The sequence below is a fragment of the Oncorhynchus clarkii genome, chromosome 20, assembly GCF_045791955.1.
Source record: "Oncorhynchus clarkii lewisi isolate Uvic-CL-2024 chromosome 20, UVic_Ocla_1.0, whole genome shotgun sequence".
NCBI lineage: Eukaryota > Metazoa > Chordata > Actinopteri > Salmoniformes > Salmonidae > Oncorhynchus > Oncorhynchus clarkii.
Genome location: NC_092166.1, coordinates 88,268,752 through 88,294,601, shown reverse-complemented (window position 1 = coordinate 88,294,601; position 25,850 = coordinate 88,268,752). Strand labels below are relative to the sequence as shown.

Here is a 25,850-nt window from a genome sequence, read left to right as displayed (position 1 = left end):
GCTGTCTGATCACCAGACCTAGACTCATGACCTCATATCCCATGGCAGGACACAACCTAGTCTCAGAGCAATTCGTATTGTTCTGTACTTAAATTGGTTAAGGTTAGGAGTTAGGTTAAAGGGTTAAGGTTAGTGTAAGAGGAAGGGTTAGCTGAAAGGCTTAAGGTTAGGGGTAGCTAACATGCTAAGTATTTGCAAAGTAGCAAAAAAGTAGTAAGTAGTTGAAAAGTTGCTAATTAGCTCAAATACTAAGGTAGCCCGTGATGAGATTCAAACACTAAACGTTCTCATTATCCTTTCATATCTGCGTAAAAACTGTTAAATGTAACTAAATGTATTTTTTTTTAAATTAATCTATGTAATCCCCCAAAATACTTATTTATCATGACAGCGACATAAACAATAACTAGTAATGTTGCATACTCCAAGAAAGGTCAAAATAGTTCTACATTGCTGAGGTGCAGTCACTTTAAAGAAACAAGTTTAAGTACACAGTACAAATATGATAAAAATATGAAATGTTTTATATAATGTTTTTCTATTCAACAAACCTATATGAATAAGGCTTGACATGACTTACAGTTGAAGTCGGAAGTTTACATAAACTTATGTTGGAGTCATTAAAACTAGTTTTTCAACCACTCCACAAATTTCTTGTTAACAAACTATAGTTTTAGCAAATCGGTTAGGACATCTACTTTGTGCATGACACAAGTAATTTTTCCATTAATTGTTTACAGACAGATTATTTCACTTATAATTCACTGTATCACAATTCCAGTGGGTCAGAAGTTTACATACACTAACTTGACTGTGCATTTTAACAGCTGGGAAAATTCCAGAAAATGATGTCATGGCTTTACCAGACTGATGTAAAGTCTACTTTAGATTACCAGACAGGTGTAAAGTCTATTTTAGATTACCAGACAGGTGTAAAGCCTACTTTAGATTATCAGACAGGTGTAAAGGCTACTTTAGATTATCAGACTGATGTAAAGCCTACTTTAGATTACCAGACAGGTGTAAAGGCTACTTTAGATTACCAGACTGATGTAAAGTCTACTTTAGATTACCAGACTGATGTAAAGTCTACTTTAGATTACCAGACTGATGTAAAGCCTACTTTAGATTACCAGACAGGTGTAAAGTCTACTTTAGATTACCAGACAGGTGTAAAGTCTACTTTAGATTACCAGACAGGTGTAAAGTCTACTTTAGATTACCAGACATGTGTAAAGCCTACTTTAGATTATCAGACTGATGTAAAGTCTACTTTAGACTCCCAGACAGGTGTCGTCTACTTTAGATTACCAGACAGGTGTAAAGCCTACTTTAGATTACCAGACAGGTGTAAAGCCTACTTTAGATTACCAGACAGGTGTAAAGCCTACTGTAGATTACCAGACAGGTGTAAAGTCTACTTTAGACTTTAGATAGTGATAGAGGAGAGACCCAGCCTCACACACACAATAATGCCTGAGAGTGTCATCTTCACAACACATTTTGAACTTTATTGAAAAATACTAAATTAAGAGTGACATTTTACATGCTATAACTTAACGACCTTCAGATTGGGATTGACCGTTTGGCACAGCAGAGATTGTGACGACACTGATCCGATTCAGAACAAACAGCAATGAACAATGTTTGGAATGAAACAACAGTTGACACCAAATACCATAACAAACGCATTATCCAGACCAACATCAGATGTCACCACAGAACAATAACAAACCAGGGTATAACGTTGTGGAACTTTCAGATAGAAATGTACTTTGTAGAACAAACATGCCTCTTGAACATCCAGAAAAAGGAATCATCACATCTTTATAGATTTCTATCTGCAAAGTTCCACAACATTTTGCCTACTGAACATGACCCTGACTGCGTAACAGGGCTCGGGGTGAAGTTTCCCCTAGGTACAGACCACGCCCATCATTTAACCCTACCTCTTTCCAGATCATTACACCCCACCTCCACCATTAAACCCCACCCCCATCGCTAGGCCATTCCTTCGTCCTGGTCCATCATGGCTGTCCTGCTGGAGAAGACGTCAGCCAGCATGTGTTTGGGGATCTCTGACCCCCGCACCTTCAGGGTATAGCAGGCATCCTCCACCTTGGACAGACTCTGTCTCAGCGTGTGGAGCTTCTTACTGACCTGGGATAGATCAATTCATTAAATTAGCCAATCAATCACAAAATGTACTGCCCCAGCCACCCACACACAGACATAGAGTGAGCAGCTTCTTACTGACCTCATAAGGACCAGTGTTACCGATGTAGGAGAAACCATCGTGGATCTGACGCAGGAACATGGACACCTGGGATAGAGAAATCAGATGGATTTATAAAGCACTTTCTACATGAGGAGTTGTCACAGTGTTTTACAGTGACAACAATATCTAGATCCAGTCTGTCTGTCAGACAGCCTTTTTACATCAGTAGTTGTCTGTGTTTTTACATCAGTAGTTGTCTGTGTTTTTACAGTGACGAGGCTTACAAAAGTCTGGTAACTTTACCAAAATTCCCAGAAATCCTTATTGGATTATTCCTGGATTTCCTGCTTATTCCCTCCCGAGTCTGGGAATACTCTAACAGCAATTTCTGAAAAAAAAAAATTGCAATCCTAACACTGATACAGGAATATGCTGACCTGGAAGGGCGTGTCCATGTCCCCGTTCCCCACGCTACTGATACACATCCTCATCAGCTCACCTGTCAGGTCGGCCACACCCAACAGGTAGTCTGTAGGGGTCACCTGAAAGGTCAGCACTTGGGGGGTTCCCATTGGCTGCTGGCTCTCTGGGGTGTCCTATAGGTCAGAGGTGAGTCACGGTTAGTTAGTGACTATACTTTCACATTCCTTATCATTATTCTGTCAGTAGTACCATGCAGTCTGTCGTCCCTGAGGAACACTATGATACACTGACTGACTGTAGAGAGGAAAGAGCAAGCAGCAGATCATCTTGATATTGACAAACTTAGCTAAATACACAATAACTTGGCTATATACACAATACCTTGGCTAAATACACAATAACTTGGCTATATACACAATAACTTGGCTAAATACACAATAACTTGGCTATATACACAATACCTTGGCTAAATACACAATAACTTGGCTATATACACAATAACTTGTCTAAATACACAATAACTTGGCTGTATACACAATAAATTGACTAAATACACAATAACTTGGCTATATACACAATAACTTGGCTATATACACACTAACTTGGCTATATACACAATAAGTTGGCTATATACGCAATAACTTGGCTAACTGTACAATAACTTGGCTAGATACACAATAACTTGGCTAGATACACAATAACTTGGCTATATACACAATAACTTGGCTAGATTCACAATAACTTGGCTTGATACACAATAACCTGGCTAGATACACAATAACTTGGCTATATACACAATAACTTGGCTATATACGCAATAACTTGGCTATATACACAATGACTTGGCTATATACACAATAACTTGGCTAAATGCACAATAACTTGGGCTCCCAAGTGGCACAGCGGTCTAAGGCACTCCATCTCAGTGCTTGAGGCGTCACTACAGACACCTTGGTTCGATTACAGGCTGTATCACAACCGGCCTTGATTGGGAGTCCCATTGGGCAGCGCACAATTGACCCAACGTCGTCCGGGTTTGGCCAGTGTAGGCCGTCTTGGTCAATAAGAATTTGTTCTTAACAGACTTGCTAAGTTAAATAAAGGTCAAATATATTATAAACATTTTTATTTTTTTAATATACACAATAACTTGGCTATATACACAATAATGATTGTTAATAATAAAAAAAAAAAAGGAAAATCCAAAACATACAATATACTTGCAGTGAAGCCGCTCAACAACTACACCACACCAGTCATCCAACAGACTCACATTCAGAGTGACACATAGAAGCATCCAGGGTCAATGCCCTGCTCAAGGGCATGTTGACCGATCTCGCACCAGGCCAAAAAACGTGAACCCGAACCCTCCAAGATCCCCCCCACAGTTCCCCAATAGCTGTCCCTCAACCTTTCGAGACCCCTCCCACAGTCCCCCTCCCCCAAAAACAAAAACTACAATCAATTCCACTCCCCACCTCACAATGCACCAACAACCAAGAGAATAATAAACTAGAGACAAAAGAAAGACAGAAGACAACAGCAAACAACAACGCAAAAAAAATAGAAAATGTAAAAATAGATTTAAAACAAAGGACAACAAAAATCATAACAGAAATGCCAACTGTATATGTTTGTGTGCATGTCTGGCACGATTACATGTATGTGTGTGTTCTTGTATGTGTTTATTTGAATGAGAGTTTTTTATTTTTTATTTCACCTTTATTTAACCAGGTGGCTAGTTGAGAACACGTTCTCATTTACAACTGCGACCTGGCCAAGATAAAGCAAGACAGTTCGACAGAAACAACAACACAGAGTTACACATGGAATAAACAAATATACAGTCAATAACACAGTAGAAAAATCTATATACAGTGTGTGCAAATGTAGAAGAGTAGGGAGGTAAGGCAATAAATAGGAGGCAAAATAATTACAATTTAGCATTAACACTGGAGTGATAGATGTGTAGATGAGGATGTGCAAGTAGAGATACTGGGGTGCAAAAGAGCAAGAGGATAAATAACAATATGGGGATGAGGTAGTTGGGTGTATATTTACAGATTAGTTGTGTACAGGTACAGTGTAAGCTGCTCTGACAGCTGGTGCTTAAAGTTAAAGACACCAGCTTCAGTGATTTTTGCAATTCGTTCCAGTCATTGGCAGCAGAGAACTGGAAGGAAAGGCGGCCAAAGGAGGAGTTGGCTTTGGGGATGACCAGTTAAATATACCTGCTGGACTACGTGCTACGGATGGGTGCTGCTATGGTGACCAGTGAGCTGAGATAAGGCAGGGCTTTACCTAGCAGAGACTTGTAGATGACCTGGAGCCAGTGGGATTGGCGACGAGTATGAAGCGAGGGCCAGCCAACGAGATCATACCGGTCGCAGTGGTGGGTAGTATATGGGGCTTGGTGACGAAACAGATGGCACTGTGATAGACTGCATCCAATTGGTTGAGTAGAGTGTTGGAGGCTATTTTGTAAATGACATCACCGAAGTCAAGGATCGGTAGGATGGTCAGTTTTACGAGGGCATGTTTGGCAGCATGAGTGAAGGATGCTTTGTTGCAAAATAGGAAGCAGATTCTAGATTTAATTTTGGATTGGAGATGCCTAATGTGAGTCTGGAAAGATAGTTTACAGTCTAACCAGACACCTAGGTATTTGTAGTTGTCCACATATTCTAAGTCAGAACCGTCCAGAGTAGTGATGTTGGACAGGCGAGCAGGTGCGGGCAGTGATCGGTTGAAGAGCATGTATTTAGTTTTACTTGCATTTAAGAGCAGTTGGAGGCCACGGAAGAAGAGTTGTATGGCATTGAAGCTCGTCTGGAGGTTAGTCAACACAGTGTCCAACGAAGGGCCAGAAGTATACAGAATGGTGTCGTCTGCGTAGAGGTTGATCAGAGAATCACCAGCAGCAAGAGCGACATCATTGATATATACAGAGAAAAGAGTCGGCCCGAGAATTGAACCCTGTGGCACCACCATAGAAACTGCCAGAGGTCCGGACAACAGGCCCTCTGATTTGACACACTGAACTCTGTCTGAGAAGTAGTTGGTGAACCAAGCGATGCAGTCATTTGAGAAACCAAGGCTGTTGAGTCTGCCAATAATTTCACATTGTCCATAAGCTTGAGTTCATTTGCACACAAAAAAAATCATACAATGATGGAAAGACCTGTGTGTTGTCCTTGTTAATGCAGACAGAGAAGAGCTCCAACTTCTTAATCATAGCCTCAATATTGTCCCGCACATTGAATATAGTTGTGGAGAGTCCCTGTAATCCTAGAGTCAGATCATTCAGATGAGAAAAAACATCACCCAGATAGGCCAGTCGTGTGAGAAACTCATCATCATCAAGCGGTCAGACAAGTGAAAATTATGGTCAGTAAAGAAAACTTTAGGCTCGTCTCTCAATTCAATAAAACGTGTCAATATTTTGCCCCTTGATAACCAGCGCTCTTCTGTATGTTGTAAAAGCGTTACAGGGTCGCTGCCCATATCATTGCATAATGTAGAAAATACACAAGAGTTCAGGGGCCTTACTGAAACAAAGTTAACCATTTTCACTGGTGTCCAAAATGTCTTTCAAGCTGTCAGGCATTCCTTTGGCAGCAAGAGCCTCTTGGTGGATGCTGCAGTGTACCCAAATGGCGTCGGGAGAAACTGCTTGCACGCGTGTTATCACTCCACTATGTCTCCCTGTCATGGCTTTTGCACCATCAGTACAGACACCAACACATCTTGACCACCAAAGTCCATTTGATGTCACAAAGCTGTCCAGTACTTAAATACCCTCTCCTGTTGTCCTGGTTTCCAGTGGTTTGCAGAAGAGGATGTCCCATAAACATAACGGATATATACCAGGAGCTGTGCCAGGCCCGCCACGTCTGTTGACTCATCCAGCTGTAACAGACATATACCAGGAGCTGTGCCAGGCCCAACACGTCTGTTGACTCATCCAGCTGTAACAGACATATACCAGGAGCTGTGCCAGGCCTGTTGACTCATCCAGCTGTAACAGACATATACCAGGAGCTGTGCCAGGCCCGCCATGTCTGTTGACTCATCCAGCTGTAACAGACATATACCAGGAGCTGTGCCAGGCCCACCACGTCTGTTGACTCATCCAGCTGTAACGCATATAATTCACTGGCTTGTATGCGAATCAGTAATTGTTTCAAAACATCTCCTGCCATGTCACTGATGCGTCGTGAAACAGTGATGTTTGATGAAGTCATTGTCTGTATAGTTTTTTTTGTCCTTTTCCCCCAGCATTGTCCCAGTCATATCTGCGTTAGCAGGAAGAATGAAGTCCCCCATAATAGTATGGGGCTTGCCTGTTCTAGCCACTCGGTAGGTAGCTCATCATATAAGACGCTTCCAGCCCCTTCTTATTAATGGTATCTGTTGCTTTTATACATGTCTTACTACTCAAAAGTCGTCTTTATTCTCGCTCAAAAAAACGTCTGTGTTTTATTTGTCAAATTGTCATGTTTAGTTTCTAAATGTCTGTGCAAGAGTGACGGTTTCCCGCGAGAGAGTAACGGTGAATGTGATTGGATGTTAATTATTTGACAAGGCTACTCGTATTTGACATTGTGTTGTTATTTCTCTGAGCACTAGATGGTTTCATTTTTATTTGTTTTGGGCTACTCAGGCGAGAAAGAAAACTCACCCAAATGTATAGCCTCATTGGAAAATATAAATAAACTGTTTGAATTTTTATTTTATTTTAAAGAAAACCCCTTGAATGAGTGTTCTAAAACTATTGACCTGTAGTGTATCTCCACCAGAAGGACATATACAGTTATCATAATTTACAATGACTTAGCCCAAGTAGTTGCTAAATCCGGGTTGACCGTTGGCAGTAATGTGTCAACCATATCCTGACACTATATCAGGTTCTTGGTATGCAGCTAGCATACTATGATTCATTATAATGTTCATGGTTCTTCCATGTCTATTCACTCAGTGCATGTGTCTCAATGTTCTTCTCTCTGATATAAGGGTCAGCTAATATCAAGAATTGTGATATGATCCAGTCCACCTTTAGTGTAGCATGTTCATACCTCAGACTCCTTGACGAAGACCAGCTTGGTGTTAATCTCCTCCAGGCTGATGAGAGTACGATGTCTGATGAAGTGATGGAACGACACAGCCTCCACGTACTCCTGGATACCTGAGGGAGGGAGGGAGGGAACAATGATCATTGACTACATAACATGTATCCACCTGAAGACACCCACTGACTCATGACTGTCCATCCCTGGCTAAACTAAACAGAATATGACATCAAAAGGTTCTAGAGTCTAAAGCCAGCAGGCCTCTAAACAGGAACTACAACATGATCATTAACCTTGGAACAGAACCGTTACCAGAACCACAGAGGAATGACATGATGAATAACATTTAAACGATACCTGAAGGAAAGGCTGAGGGAAGCCCACTGGAACGAGCTGAGAGGGGAATCGATACCTGAAGGAAAGGCTGAGGGAAGCCCATTGGAACGAGCTGAGGGGAAACGATACCTGAAGGAAAAGCTGAGGGAAGCCCATTGGAACGAGCTGAGGGGAAACGATACCTGAAGGAAAGGCTGAGGGAAGCCCACTGGAACGAACTGAGAGGGGAAACGATACCTGAAGGAAAGGCTGAGGGAAGCCCATTGGAACGAGCTGAGGGGAAACGATACCTGAAGGAAAAGCTGAGGGAAGCCCATTGGAACGAGCTGAGAGGGGAAACGATACCTGAAGGAAAGGCTGAGGGAAGCCCACTGGAACGAGCTGAGAGGGGAAACGATACCTGAAGGAAAGGCTGAGGGAAGCCCATTGGAACGAGCTGAGGGGAAACGATACCTGAAGGAAAAGCTGAGGGAAGCCCACTGGAACGAGCTGAGAGGGGAAACGATACCTGAAGGAAAGGCTGAGGGAAGCCCATTGGAACGAGCTGAGGGGAAACGATACCTGAAGGAAAAGCTGAGGGAAGCCCATTGGAACGAGCTGAGAGGGGAAACGATACCTGAAGGAAAGGCTGAGGGAAGCCCATTGGAACGAGCTGAGAGGGGAAACGATACCTGAAAGAAAGGCTGAGGGAAGCCCATTGGAACGAGCTGAGAGGGGAAACGATACCTGAAGGAAAGGCTGAGGGAAGCCCATTGGAACGAGCTGAGGGGAAACGATACCTGAAGGAAAGGCTGAGGGAAGTCCATTGGAACGAGCTGAGGGGAAACGATACCTGAAGGAAAGGCTGAGGGAAGCCCATTGGAATGAGCTGAGAGGAAACGATACCTGAAGGAAAGGCTGAGGGAAGCCCATTGGAACGAGCTGAGAGGGGAAACGAACCTGAAGGAAAGTCTTCTGTCCCTAATTATAAACAAGTTATTATCGAATAGGCATTGATTAAATGTTCAATATCCTCACCCACGTGGAAATTCTATAAGAGTAATATATATATATATGCCAATGATGTGATGATCCGACCGCATTCTGTCCCCTATCAACACTTATTTTCAACTTCTGGCAGTGGGAATGACATAAGAAAGTAGTCAAGATGGCTTGAATGAGCCTCCACCATGTATATCTAGTATCAGCTACATTTATGCCTTTACTAGACTATGGGTATATTTTATATATGAATGCTTCTTCCGCTCAGTGTTTGAGATCAATTGACACCATTTACCATGGCACTTTGATATTTATTTTAAACTGCAAAACCCTTAAACACCACTGCACTTTATATACCAGGGTTGGTTGGCCTTCTCTAGTCACTCGTAGGCTCAGTCACTGGTATACTTTTATTTACAAAGCCATTTTGGGTTTACTACCTTTTTATTTGGGCATTTTTATTGTTCAGAAATGTGTTGGGTACTTTCTTCGTTCGCTGGACTTTATCCTGCTAACTGTTCCAAATGTCCGAACTGAATTTGGTAAAAGGGCTTTAATGTCCTCTGCGCCATCGTCTTGGAACGCCTTACAAAATACTTTTAAACTGGAAGAACTTGTCCCGATTGGTGCTTTTAAATCACTGACGAATGATCTTGAGACTGACTCCCTGACCTGTCAATGTTTTTAATTAGCTGTTTCTGATTTTGTTATACTCTTGTGAATTCAATGGTTTTTACCAGATTACTTGTAGTTTTTCATTTTGTTTGTCTGTAATTTTTGTAATGACTTGGTGCTGCCTATCTTGGCCAGGACACTCTTGAAAAATAGATTTTAAATCTCAATGAGCCCTTCCAGGTTAAATAAAGGTTTAATAAAGAAATTATAATAATAAAATCTCAGGTCAGGATAATAAACCTCCCTATATCCACTAGCTCCAATATATCCATGACATTTGTGATTTCCTTTAAGTGCCCGAGGGTGATAGTTTGTAGTGTGATTTCCTTCAGTCCATTGATATATTTAAAACCGTATTTTAATCTCCCACCATAATAATAGAGTATTGATGGTAGGTTTCATAAATAATTATATACACTGCCGGTCAAACATATTTTAGTGATTGTAGTGGGTGTCCTTCTCATATTGTAGTGGGTGTGTCTATATCATATTGAGTCTGGTCTTCATTCACAAAATCAGGAGGTTAACTGGAAACCGGAGGACTGCGTGTCCTGCCGTTGTATCCTCTGTGTCCGTCCGTCCGTCTGTCCGTCCGTACCTGGTGTGAAGGCTCTATGGAACTGGTGCAGGTCCTCTCCTCTGAGCTCCTCAGCAATCATTCTGATGTTCAGTCTCACTCCATCCAGCTTCAGATCAGCTTCTGTGAGGACCTCCTCCACATCTGGGACACTGCATGGACAATACATTCACATCAGGCAAGTCCATCTACTGCAGGGACAATACATTCACATCAGGCTAGTCCATCTACTGTTAGGACAATACATTCACATCAGGCTAGTCCATCTACTGTTAGGACAATACATTCACATCAGGCTAGTCCATCTACTGCAGGGACAATACATTCACATCAGGCTAGTCCATCTACTGTTAGGACAATACATTCACATCAGGCTAGTCGACCTACTGCAGGGACAATACATTCACATCAGGCTAGTCCATCTACTGTTAGGACAATACATTCACATCAGGCTAGTCCATCTACTGTTAGGACAATACATTCACATCAGGCTAGTCCATCTACTGCAGGGACAATACATTCACATCAGGCTAGTCCATCTACTGTTAGGACAATACATTCACATCAGGCTAGTCCATCTACTGCAGGGACAATACATTCACATCAGGCTAGTCCATCTACTGTTAGGACAATACATTCACATCAGGCTAGTCCATCTACTGCAGGGACAATACATTCACATCAGGCTAGTCCATCTACTGCAGGGACAATACATTCACATCAGGCTAGTCCATCTACTGTTGGGACAATACATTCACATCAGGCTAGTCCATCTACTGTTAGGACAATACATTCACATCAGGCTAGTCCATCTACTGCAGGGACAATACATTCACATCAGGCTAGTCCATCTACTGTTAGGACAATACATTCACATCAGGCTAGTCCATCTACTGTTGGGACAATACATTCACATCAGGCTAGTCCATCTACTGTTAGGACAATACATTCACATCAGGCTAGTCCATCTACTGCAGGGACAATACATTCACATCAGGCTAGTCCATCTACTGTTAGGACAATACATTCACATCAGGCTAGTCCATCTACTGTTAGGACAATACATTCACATCAGGCGAGTCCATCTACTGTTAGGACAATACATTCACATCAGGCGAGTCCATCTACTGCAGGGACAATACATTCACATCAGGCTAGTCCATCTACTGCAGGGACAATACATTCACATCAGGCTAGTCCATCTACTGCAGGGACAATACATTCACATCAGGCTAGTCCATCTACTGCAGGGACAATACATTCACATCAGGCTAGTCCATCTACTGTTAGGACAATACATTCACATCAGGCTAGTCCATCTACTGTTAGGACAATACATTCACATCAGGCTAGTCCATCTACTGTTAGGACAATACATTCACATCAGGCTAGTCCATCTACTGCAGGGACAATACATTCACATCAGGCTAGTCCATCTACTGTTAGGACAATACATTCACATCAGGCTAGTCCATCTACTGTTAGGACAATACATTCACATCAGGCTAGTCGACCTACTGCAGGGACAATACATTCACATCAGGCTAGTCCATCTACTGTTAGGACAATACATTCACATCAGGCTAGTCCATCTACTGTTAGGACAATACATTCACATCAGGCTAGTCCATCTACTGCAGGGACAATACATTCACATCAGGCTAGTCCATCTACTGCAGGGACAATACATTCACATCAGGCTAGTCCATCTACTGCAGGGACAATACATTCACATCAGGCTAGTCCATCTACTGTTAGGACAATACATTCACATCAGGCTAGTCCATCTACTGTTAGGACAATACATTCACATCAGGCTAGTCGACCTACTGCAGGGACAATACATTCACATCAGGCTAGTCCATCTACTGTTAGGACAATACATTCACATCAGGCTAGTCCATCTACTGTTAGGACAATACATTCACATCAGGCTAGTCCATCTACTGCAGGGACAATACATTCACATCAGGCTAGTCCATCTACTGCAGGGACAATACATTCACATCAGGCTAGTCCATCTACTGCAGGGACAATACATTCACATCAGGCTAGTCCATCTACTGTTAGGACAATACATTCACATCAGGCTAGTCCATCTACTGTTAGGACAATACATTCACATCAGGCTAGTCCATCTACTGCAGGGACAATACATTCACATCAGGCTAGTCCATCTACTGTTAGGACAATACATTCACATCAGGCTAGTCCATCTACTGTTAGGACAATACATTCACATCAGGCTAGTCCATCTACTGCAGGGACAATACATTCACATCAGGCTAGTCCATCTACTGTTAGGACAATACATTCACATCAGGCTAGTCCATCTACTGTTAGGACAATACATTCACATCAGGCTAGTCCATCTACTGCAGGGACAATACATTCACATCAGGCTAGTCCATCTACTGCAGGGACAATACATTCACATCAGGCTAGTCCATCTACTGTTGGGACAATACATTCACATCAGGCTAGTCCATCTACTGTTAGGACAATACATTCACATCAGGCTAGTCCATCTACTGTTAGGACAATACATTCACATCAGGCTAGTCCATCTACTGCAGGGACAATACATTCACATCAGGCTAGTCCATCTACTGCAGGGACAATACATTCACATCAGGCTAGTCGACCTACTGGTGGGTTCTTATAGGATGGACATGACATTTAAAGGATTAACTTGCAGAAATCACTCCGCCATTTCCTGCTTGCTAAAATTCGAATAGCTAGCCTAATTTCAGGTTGTGACAAAACAAGCAAGTGTAGTGTAGAGAATCATTGTACCATCTAAACCGCTGTGAAATATATTTTCTATAAGCAAAAATATTTTATTTTCAGCTGTTTGATGCTGGTGTACAAAACCGAAAGTAAATACACATGGTTAGCAGATGTTAATGGTCACATGGTTAGCAGATGTTACTGGTCACATGGTTAGCAGATGTTAATGGTCACATGGTTAGCTGATGTTACTGGTCACATACACATGGTTATCAGATGTTAATGGTCACATGGTTAGCAGATGTTAATGGTCACATGGTTAGCAGATGTTAATGATCACATGGTTAGCAGATGTTACTGGTCACATACACATGGTTAGCAGATGTTAATGGTCACATGGTTAGCAGATGTTACTGGTCACATACACATGGTTATCAGATGTTAATGGTCACATGGTTAGCAGATGTTAATGGTCACATGGTTAGCAGATGTTAATGGTCACATGGTTAGCAGATGTTACTGGTCACATGGTTAGCAGATGTTAATGGTCACATGGTTAGCTGATGTTAATGGTCACATACACATGGTTAGCAGATGTTAATGGTCACATGGTTAGCAGATGTTAATGGTCACATGGTTAGCAGATGTTAATGGTCACATGGTTAGCAGATGTTACTGGTCACATACACATGGTTAGCAGATGTTAATGGTCACATGGTTAGCAGATGTTAATGGTCACATGGTTAGCAGATGTTACTGGTCACATACACATGGTTAGCAGATGTTAATGGTCACATGGTTAGCAGATGTTAATGATCACATGGTTAGCAGATGTTATTGGTCACATGGTTAGCAGATGTTATTGGTCACATACACATGGTTATCAGATGTTATTGGTCACATACACATGGTTAGCAGATGTTAATGGTCACATGGTTATCAGATGTTATTGGTCACATGGTTAGCAGGTGTTAATGGTCACATGGTTAGCAGGTGTTAATGGTCACATGGTTAGCAGGTGTTAATGGTCACATGGTTAGCAGATGTTAATGGTCACATGGTTAGCAGATGTTATTGGTCACATGGTTAGCAGATGTTAATGGTTACATGGTTAGTAGATGTTAATGGTCACATACACATGGTTAGCAGATGTTAATGGTCACATGGTTAGCAGATGTTAATGGTCACATGGTTAGCAGATGTTAATGATCACATGGTTAGCAGATGTTATTGGTCACATGGTTAGCAGATGTTATTGGTCACATACACATGGTTATCAGATGTTATTGGTCACATACACATGGTTATCAGATGTTATTGGTCACATACACATGGTTAGCAGATGTTAATGGTCACATGGTTAGCAGATGTTATTGGTCACATGGTTAGCAGATGTTAATGGTCACATGGTTAGCAGATGTTAATGGTCACATACACATGGTTAGCAGATGTTAATGGTCACATGGTTAGCAGATGTTAATGGTCACATGGTTAGCAGATGTTAATGGTCACATGGTTAGCAGATGTTAATGGTCACATGGTTAGCAGATGTTATTGGTCACATACACATGGTTATCAGATGTTAATGGTCACATGGTTAGCAGATGTTAATGGTCACATGGTTAGCAGATGTTAATGCGAGTGTAGCGAAATGCTTGTGCTTCTAGTTCCAACCGTGCAGTAATATCTAACAAGTAATCTAACAATTTCACAACAAATACCTTATACACACAAGTGTAAAGGAATGAATAAGAATATGAACATAAAAATATATGAATGAGCGATGGCCGAACGGCATAGGCAAGATGCAGTAGATGGTATCGAGTACAGTATATACATATGAGAGGAGTAATGTAGGGGTTGTAAACAAAGTGGCATAGTTTAAAGTGGCTAGTGATACATGTATTAAATAAAGATGCAGTAGATGATATAGAGTACAGTATATACATATGAGATGAGTAATGTAGGGTATGTAAAAATTATATTGTTTAAACAATGGCATAGTTTAAAGTGGCTAGTGATACATTTATTACATCCAATTTTTCCAATATTAAAGTGGCTAGAGGTTTGAGTCAGTATGTGGGCAGCAGCCACTCAATGTTAGTGGTGGCTGTTTAACAGTCTGATGGCCTTGAGATAGAAGCTGTTAATACTTCCGGCGCCGACAGAGATGGCCGCGTCGCTTCGCGTTCCTAGGAAACTATGCAGTTTTTTGTTTTTTTTACGTGTTATTTCTTACATTGGTACCCCAGGTCATCTTAGGTTTCATTACATACAGTCCAGAAGAACTACTGAACATAAGAGCAGCGTCAACTCACCATCAGTACGACCAAGAATATGACTTTCGCGAAGCGGATCCTGTGTTCTGCCTTTCACCCAGGACAACGGAATGGATCCCAGCCGGCGACCCCACCAAAAAAAAGACTTTGTAAAAGGGGGAAACGAAGCGGTCTTCTGGTCAGACTCCGGAGACGGGCACATCGTGCACCACTCCCTAGCATTCTCCTAGAGCCAATGTCCAGTCTCTTGACAACAAGATTGATGAAATCCGAGCAAGGGTAGCATTCCAGAGGGACATCAGAGACTGTAACGTTCTTTGCTTCACGGAAACATGGCTCACTGGAGAGACGCTATCAGAGTCGGTGCAGCCAGCTGGTTTCTCCACGCATCGCGCCGATAGAAACAAACATCTTTCTGGTAAGAAGAGGGGCGGGGGCGTATGCTTCATGGTTAACGTGACGTGGTGTGGCCACAACAACATACAGGAACTCAAGTCCTTCTGTTCACCTGATTTAGAATTCCTCACAATCAAATGTCGACCGCGTTATCTACCATGGGAATTCTCTTCGATTATAATCACAGCCGTATATATTCCCCCCCAAGCAGACACATCGATGGCTCTGAACAAACTTTATGTGACTCTGCAAACTGGAATCCATATATCCGGAGGCTGCATTCATTGTAGCTGGGGATTTTAACAAGGCTAATCTAAAAACAAGACTCCCTAAATTTTATCAGCATATCGATTGCGCAACCAGGGCTGGAAAAACCTTGGATTATTGCTATTCCAACTTCCGCAACGCATATAAGGCCCTGCCCCGCTCTCCTTTCGGAAAAGCTGACCACGACTCCATTTTGTTGATCCCTGCCTACAGACAGAAACTAAAACAAGAAGCTCCCGCGCTGAGGTCTGTCCAACGCTGGTCCGACCAATCTGATTCCACACTCCAAGACTGCTTCCATCACGTGGACTGGGAAATGTTTCGTATTGCGTCAGACAACAACATTGACGAATTCGCTGATTCGGTGAGCGAGTTCATTAGAACGTGCGTTGAAGATGTCGTTCCCATAGCAACGATTAAAACATTCCCAAACCAGAAATCGTGGATTGATGGCAGCATTCGCGTGAAACTGAAAGCGCGAACCACTGCTTTTAATCAGGGCAAGGTGACCGGAAACATGACCGAATACAAACAGTGTAACTATTCCCTCCGCAAGGCAATCAAACAAGCTAAGCGTCAGTATAGAGACAAAGTAGAATCTCAATTCAACGGCTCAGACACAAGAGGTATGTGGCAGGGTCTACAGTCAATCACGGATTACAAAAAGAAAACCAGCCCCGTCACGGACCAGGATGTCTTGCTCCCAGGCAGACTAAATAACTTTTTTGCCCGCTTTGAGGACAATACAGTGCCACTGACACGGCCCGCAACCAAAACATGCGGACTCTCCTTCACTGCAGCCGACGTGAGGAAAACATTTAAACGTGTCAACCCTCGCAGGGCTGCAGGCCCAGACGGCATCCCCAGCCGCGCCCTCAGAGCATGCGCAGACCAGCTGGCTGGTGTGTTTACAGACATATTCAATCAATCCATATCCCAGTCTGTTGTTCCCACATGCTTCAAGAGGGCCACCATTGTTCCTGTTCCCAAGAAAGCTAAGGTAACTGAGCTAAACGACTACCGCCCCGTAGCACTCACTTCCGTCATCATGAAGTGCTTTGAGAGACTAGTCAAGGACCATATCACCTCCACCCTACCTGACACCCTAGACCCAACTCCAATTTGCTTACCGCCCAAATAGGTCCACAGACGATGCAATCTCAACCACACTGCCCTAACGCATCTGGACAAGAGGAATACCTATGTGAGAATGCTGTTCATCGACTACAGCTCGGCATTTAACACCATAGTGCCCTCCAAGCTCGTCATCAAGCTCGAGACCTTGGGTCTCGACCCCGCCCTGTGCAACTGGGTACTGGACTTCCTGACGGGCCGCCCCCAGGTGGTGAGGGTAGGCAACAACATCTCCACCCCGCTGATCCTCAACACTGGGACCCCACAAGGGTGCGTTCTGAGCCCTCTCCTGTACTCCCTGTTCACCCATGACTGCGTGGCCACGCACGCCTCCAACTCAATCATCAAGTTTGCGGACGACACAACAGTGGTAGGCTTGATTACCAACAACGACTGGGTACTGGACTTCCTGACGGGCCGCCCCCAGGTGGTGAGGGTAGGCAACAACATCTCCACCCCGCTGATCCTCAACACTGGGACCCCACAAGGGTGCGTTCTGAGCCCTCTCCTGTACTCCCTGTTCACCCATGACTGCGTGGCCACGCACGCCTCCAACTCAATCATCAAGTTTGCGGACGACACAACAGTGGTAGGCTTGATTACCAACAACGACGAGACGGCCTACAGGGAGGAGGTGAGGGCCCTCGGAGTGTGGTGTCAGGAAAATAACCTCACACTCAACGTCAACAAAACTAAGGAGATGATTGTGGACTTCAGGAAACAGCAGAGGGAACACCCCCCTATCCACATCGATGGAACAGTAGTGGAGAGGGTAGTAAGTTTTAAGTTCCTCGGCGTACACATCACAGACAAACTGAATTGGTCCACCCACACAGACAGCATCGTAAAGAAGGCGCAGCAGCGCCTCTTCAACCTCAGGAGGCTGAAGAAATTTGGCTTGTCACCAAAAGCACTCAAAAACTTCTACAGATGCACAATCGAGAGCATCCTGTCGGGCTGTATCACCGCCTGGTACGGCAACTGCTCCGCCCACAACCGTAAGGCTCTCCAGAGGGTAGTGAGGTCTGCACAACGCATCACCGGGGGCAAACTACCTGCCCTCCAGGACACCTACACCATCCGATGTCACAGGAAGCCCATAAAGATCATCAAGGACAACAACCACCCGAGCCACTGCCTGTTCACCCCGCTATCATCCAGAAGGCGAGGTCAGTACAGGTGCATCAAAGCTGGGACCGAGAGACTGAAAAACAGCTTCTATCTCAAGGCCATCAGACTGTTAAACAGCCACCACTAACATTGAGTGGCTGCTGCCAACACACTGACTCAACTCCAGCCACTTTAATAATGGGAATTGATGGGAAATGATGTAAAATATATCACTAGCCACTTTAAACAATGCTACCTAATATAATGTTTACATACCCTACATTATTCATCTCATATGTATACGTATATACTGTACTCTATATCATCTACTGCATCTTTATGTAATACATGTATCACTAGCCACTTTAACTATGCCACTTCGTTTATATACTCATCTCATATGTATATACTGCACTCAATACCATCTACTGTATCTAGCCTATGCCGCTCTGTACCATCACTCATTCATATATCTTTATGTACATATTCTTTATCCCCTTACACTTGTGTCTATAAGGTAGTAGTTTTGGAATTGTTAGCTAGATTACTTGTTGGTTATTACTGCATTGTCGGAACTAGAAGCACAAGCATTTCGCTACTCTCGCATTAACATCTGCTAACCATGTGTATGTGACAAAAAAAATATATATATTTTGATTTGATTTTAAACCACTTATTAGACTCACTTTCAATGAGAATGATAGATCTGTAACTCACATTTCTACGTCCATTTGGTCAGGTCACCAAAACAGCAACACATTGCAGCTTTAATCAATGCATCCACAAACATTTATTAGAAAAATAAACCTAGATGATATTTAACACTGCATTTGAAAACCATTAGAAGTGGCCAACTATATGAGATTCCTTTTTTTCTTCCGCCTTGCTGCTGAGGACCCCCTTAAGGACCCTGGCAGACCACATTTTGTAGTTCAGACAATTTACCTGGTGACTCTGTGCAGTAGAAATATTGTCCTCTTGCTTTCAATGGTGATGTCTCTGCTGAGTTTGACCAGGCGCTCATGCTTGTCATGTTTGGTGTCTAGCTCCTGCTGGAACACTGGCATGGAAGAGATATCTGATTAGTAGTCGATATAAGAATATTTTGACGGTAAATAGACAACGCAGAGGATGAGAGAGGACAAAAAACTAGAGTACTAATGGTCAATAGGGATTAGCCATTGGCCCAGTTGTACTGCAAGAACTTCTGATTGGTCAACCCAAGGCTAGGGTGGGGGGGGTTATAAATGGCATCATGTTCCTTAGTTCTGTGGAAAAAAGGAGAGGGGAGACTGAATATCTACCTCCCAGCTTAACATTTATGATTTGTCCTCTCTGAATAAACCTAATTTTCTCCCCCTGATTTGCTTTGGGGATTGTGTTACTGAAGAATAACAGAAACTGCTAACAGCTACATCTCTCTCTCTACCTACCACAACTATAATGTTATGATTAGTAGGCTGCATCTCTCTCTCTACCTACCACAACTATAATGTTATGATTAGTAGGCTGCATCTCTCTCTCTACCTACCACAACTATAATGTTATGATTAGTAGGCTGCATCTCTCTCTCTACCTACCACAACTATAATGTTATGATTAGTAGGCTGCATCTCTCTCTCTACCTACCACAACTATAATGTTATGATTAGTAGGCTGCATCTCTCTCTCTACCTACCACAACTACAATGTTATGATTAGTAGGCTGCATCTCTCTCTCTCTACCTACCACAACTATAATGTTATGATTAGTAGGCTGCATCTCTCTCTCTACCTACCACAACTATAATGTTATGATTAGTAGGCTGCATTTCTCTCTCTACCTACCACAACTATAATGTTATGATTAGTAGGCTGCATCTCTCTCTCTACCTACCACAACTATAATGTTATGATTAGTAGGCTGCATCTCTCTCTCTACCTACCACAACTATAATGTTATGATTAGTAGGCTGCATCTCTCTCTCTACCTACCACAACTACAATGTTATGATTAGTAGGCTGCATCTCTCTCTCTCTACCTACCACAACTATAATGTTATGATTAGTAGGCTGCATCTCTCTCTCTACCTACCACAACTATAATGTTATGATTAGTAGGCTGCATTTCTCTCTCTACCTACCACAACTATAATGTTATGATTAGTAGGCTGCATCTCTCTCTCTACCTACCACAACTACAATGTTATGATTAGTAGGCTGCATCTCTCTCTCTACCTACCACAACTATAATGTTATGATTAGTAGGCTGCATCTCTCTCTCTACCTACCACAACTATAATGTTATGATTAGTAGGCTGCATCTCTCTCTCTACCTACCACAACTATAATGTTATGATTAGTAGGCTGCATCTCTCTCTCTACCTACCACAACTATAATGTTATGATTAGTAGGCTGCATCTCTCTCTCTACCTACCACAACTACAATGTTATGATTAGTAGGCTGCATCTCTCTCTCTCTACCTACCACAACTATAATGTTATGATTAGTAGGCTGCATCTCTCTCTCTACCTACCACAACTATAATGTTATGATTAGTAGGCTGCATTTCTCTCTCTACCTACCACAACTATAATGTTATGATTAGTAGGCTGCATCTCTCTCTCTACCTACCACAACTACAATGTTATGATTAGTAGGCTGCATCTCTCTCTCTACCTACCACAACTATAATGTTATGATTAGTAGGCTGCATCTCTCTCTCTACCTACCACAACTATAATGTTATGATTAGTAGGCTGCATCTCTCTCTCTACCTATCACAACTATAATGTTATGATTAGTAGGCTGCATCTCTCTCTCTACCTACCACAACTATAATGTTATGATTAGTAGGCTGCATCTCTCTCTCTACCTACCACAACTACAATGTTATGATTAGTAGGCTGCATCTCTCTCTCTACCTATCACAACTATAATGTTATGATTAGTAGGCTGCATCTCTCTCTCTACCTACCACAACTATAATGTTATGATTAGTAGGCTGCATCTCTCTCTCTACCTACCACAACTATAATGTTATGATTAGTAGGCTGCATCTCTCTCTCTACCTACCACAACTACAATGTTATGATTAGTAGGCTGCATCTCTCTCTCTACCTACCACAACTATAATGTTATGATTAGTAGGCTGCATCTCTCTCTCTACCTACCACAACTATAATGTTATGATTAGTAGGCTGCATCTCTCTCTCTACCTACCACAACTATAATGTTATGATTAGTAGGCTGCATCTCTCTCTCTACCTACCACAACTATAATGTTATGATTAGTAGGCTGCATCTCTCTCTCTACCTACCACAACTACAATGTTATGATTAGTAGGCTGCATCTCTCTCTCTCTACCTACCACAACTATAATGTTATGATTAGTAGGCTGCATCTCTCTCTCTACCTACCACAACTATAATGTTATGATTAGTAGGCTGCATTTCTCTCTCTACCTACCACAACTATAATGTTATGATTAGTAGGCTGCATCTCTCTCTCTACCTACCACAACTACAATGTTATGATTAGTAGGCTGCATCTCTCTCTCTACCTACCACAACTATAATGTTATGATTAGTAGGCTGCATCTCTCTCTCTACCTACCACAACTATAATGTTATGATTAGTAGGCTGCATCTCTCTCTCTACCTATCACAACTATAATGTTATGATTAGTAGGCTGCATCTCTCTCTCTACCTACCACAACTATAATGTTATGATTAGTAGGCTGCATCTCTCTCTCTACCTACCACAACTACAATGTTATGATTAGTAGGCTGCATCTCTCTCTCTACCTATCACAACTATAATGTTATGATTAGTAGGCTGCATCTCTCTCTCTACCTACCACAACTATAATGTTATGATTAGTAGGCTGCATCTCTCTCTCTACCTACCACAACTATAATGTTATGATTAGTAGGCTGCATCTCTCTCTCTACCTACCACAACTATAATGTTATGATTAGTAGGCTGCATCTCTCTCTCTACCTACCACAACTATAATGTTATGATTAGTAGTGAAGAGAGAGGGGAGGTGAAGAGGGGGAGAAAGAGGAGGTGAAGAGGGGGGAGGGGGAAGGAGTGAAGAGGGAGGAGGTGGAAGGAGTGAAGAGGAGAAGGAGGAGGTGAAGAGGGGGAGGGGGAAGGAGTGAAGAGGGAGGAGGTGGAAGGAGTGAAGAGGGGGAGAAGGAGGAGGTGAAGAGGGGGGAGGTGAAGAGGTGGAGAAAGAGGAGGTGAAGAGGGGGGAGGGGGGAGGGGGAAGGAGTGAAAAGGGAGGAGGTGGAAGGAGTGAAGAGGAGAAGGAGGAGGTGAAGAGGGGGAGGTGGAAGGAGTGAAGAGGGGGGAGGTGAAGGGGGGAGAAGGAGGAGGTGAAGTGGGAGGAGGTGAAGAGGGGGAGGTGAAGAGAGAGGAGGTGAAAAGAGAGGAGGTGAAGAGGGGCGAGGTGAAGTAGGAGGTGAAGAGGGGGAGGTGAAGAGAGAGGAGGTGAAGAGGGGGGAGGTGAAGGGAGAGGAGGGGAAGAGGGGGGAGGTGAAGAGAGAGGAGTGAAGAGAGAGGAGGTGAAGAGAGAGGAGGTGAAGAGGGGCGAGGTGAAGTAGGAGGAGGTGAAGAGGGGGAGGTGAAGAGAGAGGAGGTGAAGAGAGAGGAGGTGAAGGGAGAGGAGGGGGGAGGTGAAGAGAGAGGAGGTGAAGAGAGAGGAGGTGAAGAGGGGGGAGGTGAAGGGGGGAGAAGGAGGAGGTGAAGTGGGAGGAGATGAAGAGGGGGAGGTGAAGAGAGAGGAGGTGAAGAGGGGCGAGGTGAAGTAGGAGGAGGTGAAGAGGGGGAGGTGAAGAGAGAGGAGGTGAAGAGGGGCGAGGTGAAGTGGGAGGAGGTGAAGAGGGGGAGGTGAAGAGAGAGGAGGTGAAGAGAGAGGAGGTGAAGAGAGAGGAGGTGAAGAGAGAGGAGGTGAAGAGGGGGGAGGTGAAGAGAGAGGAGGTGAAGAGGGGGGAGGTGAAGAGAGGAGGTGAAGAGGGGGGAGGTGAAGAGAGAGGAGGTGAAGAGGGGCGAGGTGAAGAGAGAGGAGGTGAAGAGAGAGGAGGTGAAGAGGGGCGAGGTGAAGAGAGAGGAGGTGAAGAGAGAGGTGAAGAGAGAGGAGGTGAAGAGGGGCGAGGTGAAAAGGTAGGGGGGGGGAGTGTACTCTGGGCTGAATGTAAATTCAGGTACCACAGAAAATGATCTAGTGGATACCTTTGAATGCAGCCATCACAGGTGATGTCAGGTTAGCTCCTGTGTCGCGGTCATCTGTTTTCTGACTTGTCTTCATCCTCCGGGGATACCCTTCACCTGAGGATGGGCGGGAGGTAGCCTAGTGGTTAGAGCGCACTGGTCTAGTAACCGAAAGGTTGCAAGATCGAAACCCCGAGCTGACAAGGTACAAATCTGTAGTTCTGCTCCTGAACAGGCAGTAAACCCACTGTTCCTAGGCCGTCATTGAAAATAATAACTTGTTCTTAACTGACTTGCCTAGTTAAATAAAAATACATAAAAAAGGAGACAGGGAGATTACAAATCAAATCAAAATCAAATGTAATTTGTCACATACACATGGTTAGCAGATGCTAATGCGAGTGTAGCGAAATGCTTGTGCTTCTAGTTCCGACAATGCAGTAATAACCAACGAGTAATCTAGCCTAACAATTCCAAAACTACTGTCTTATACACACAAGTGTAAAGGGATAAAGAATATGTACATAAAGATATATGAATGAGTGATGGTACAGAACGGCATAGGCAAGACACAGTAGATGGTATAGAGTACAGTATATACAGTGGGGCAAAAAAGTATTTAGTCAGCCACCAATCGTGCAAGTTCTCCCACTTAAAAAGATGAGGGAGGCCTGTAATTTTCATCATAGGTACACTTCAACTATGACAGACAAAATTAGAAAAACAAATCCAGAAAATCACATTGTAAGATTTTAGGTGAAAAGGTGAAATAAAAAAATTCCAAATTAAATTCCCATTGAAAGTCTCCGCCTCTGAATATTCTCCAAACTGTGCAACCCCAGGTATGATAAAACATGTATTTTTAGTGCTCTAATTACGTTGGTAACCAGTTTATAATAGCAATAAGGCACCTTGGGGGTTTGTGGCATATAAGGACCATATATAATACCACGGCTAAGGGCTGTATCCAGGCACTTCGCATTGCGTCCTGCTGAAGAACAGCCCTTAGCCGTGGTATATTGGCCATATACCACACCTCCTTGGTCCTTATTACTTAAAAATACCACAGCTTTCAGCCAATCAGAATTCAGGGTTCAAACCACTAGGTTTAAAATTTACATTATAAACGGTATTACAAAACATTTATTTTTACTGGTTTAATTACGTTGGTAACCAGTTTATATTAGCAATAAGGCACCTCGGTAGTTTGTTGTACTTGACCAATATTCCACGGCTAAGGGCTGTATCCAGGCACTCCGCGTTGCGTGATGCGTAAGAAAGTATATTGTCCATCTACCACACCCCATTGGGGCTTATTGCATAAATATAGCGAGTGTAGGCTTTATGGAACAAACGTGATTAGCTAGCTAGCTATGTGAATTCCACATGTGGAGCTGCATTGATGCGAAATTAGGAGTCCGCAGTTTTTGTCCCGTATCAAATCCAGAGCATTGCGACTATACACATCATACATAATGTTAATAATGAATTTGATTACCTTCCCGCTTGCTCATAACTTCTATATAATCGTATTATCGTACAAGAATATTCTTATTTTACAGTTACCTAGCTAGCAGCATTTGATTACAACCTGAAGTGACTGTTTATTTGTGATTGTGTGCAAGTTGAAGAAGCATGATACCGATGTAAATCGCCTTAACCATTAGAGTTATTTTGATTCATCAAATATATTTTCAGAAGAACAGAAGCATACTGGAAAAATACTGAAAAACTCTACACAATGTTTGCATTATTTTATATAATGTAGAATAGTAAACACAAAGCTTTGTTGTATTCGAATATTCCGGCATTCCTAGGGAAACCCCCTTCTTTTGTAGCGATGCATTCTGGGAAATGTAGTTTCTGGTAGACCAGCCGAGGTGTCCGTGATGATCCGTTTAAAAAAAAATGTATTTGTCAACTTTTGTTCAAAATAGATAGGCTACATAAGCATCATTGTCATTTGCCTATAGCCTATGTAATAAATCAGCCTATGGCAAAGATTCCTCTGCTTTGTAATACTTAGGTTCAGACTACAGAGCACCAACATTACAAGGACAGTATTAATAGGCCAGAAATAACAGAATAATCCCTTATTTTTTGTTTTTATTTTATTTACCAGTCTATTTTAGTCTACATATCTGTTAAATAGTTAGTAGACGTACATAACAAAGCTGGGACTTTGTAACCTCTATTATTGGACAGATCAGATTCTCTCTCTCTCTCTCTCTCTCTCTCTCTCTCTCTCTCTTAATTTAAGGGCTTTATTGGCATGGGAAACATAATTACAATGAAAAAGCAAGTGAAATAGGTAATAAACAAAAGTGAAATAAACAAAAATGAACAGTAAACATTACTCTCACAACATTTACAAAAGGATAAAGACATGTTAAATGTCATGTGATGTCTATATATAGTGTTGTAACGACGTGCAAATAGTTAAAGTACAAAAGGG

At 42.7% G+C, this 25,850-nt stretch overlaps 1 protein-coding gene across 4 annotated transcripts; it reads right to left on the bottom strand.

The window, feature by feature from the left end:
- Positions 1 to 1,490: 1,490 nt before the first annotated feature.
- Positions 1,491 to 25,031, bottom strand: LOC139375751 (translin-associated factor X). 4 transcript variants are annotated; one of them, XM_071117566.1, is made up of 8 exons: positions 24,962 to 25,031; positions 23,417 to 23,512; positions 19,141 to 19,255; positions 10,301 to 10,431; positions 7,717 to 7,826; positions 2,656 to 2,814; positions 2,258 to 2,323; positions 1,491 to 2,160 (listed from the first exon to the last, which is right to left on the bottom strand). In XM_071117566.1, the coding sequence occupies exons 2-8, from the start codon at positions 23,490 to 23,492 to the stop codon at positions 2,002 to 2,004; spliced, it is 816 nt and encodes a 271-aa protein (XP_070973667.1). In that variant the 5' UTR covers positions 23,493 to 23,512; positions 24,962 to 25,031; the 3' UTR covers positions 1,491 to 2,001. The 4 variants fall into 4 exon arrangements, with proteins under 4 accessions (XP_070973667.1, XP_070973668.1, XP_070973666.1 ...); XM_071117567.1 differs by having other exon boundaries at positions 24,594 to 25,017; XM_071117565.1 differs by having other exon boundaries at positions 24,894 to 25,016.
- Between the last annotated feature and the right edge of the window lie 819 nt (positions 25,032 to 25,850).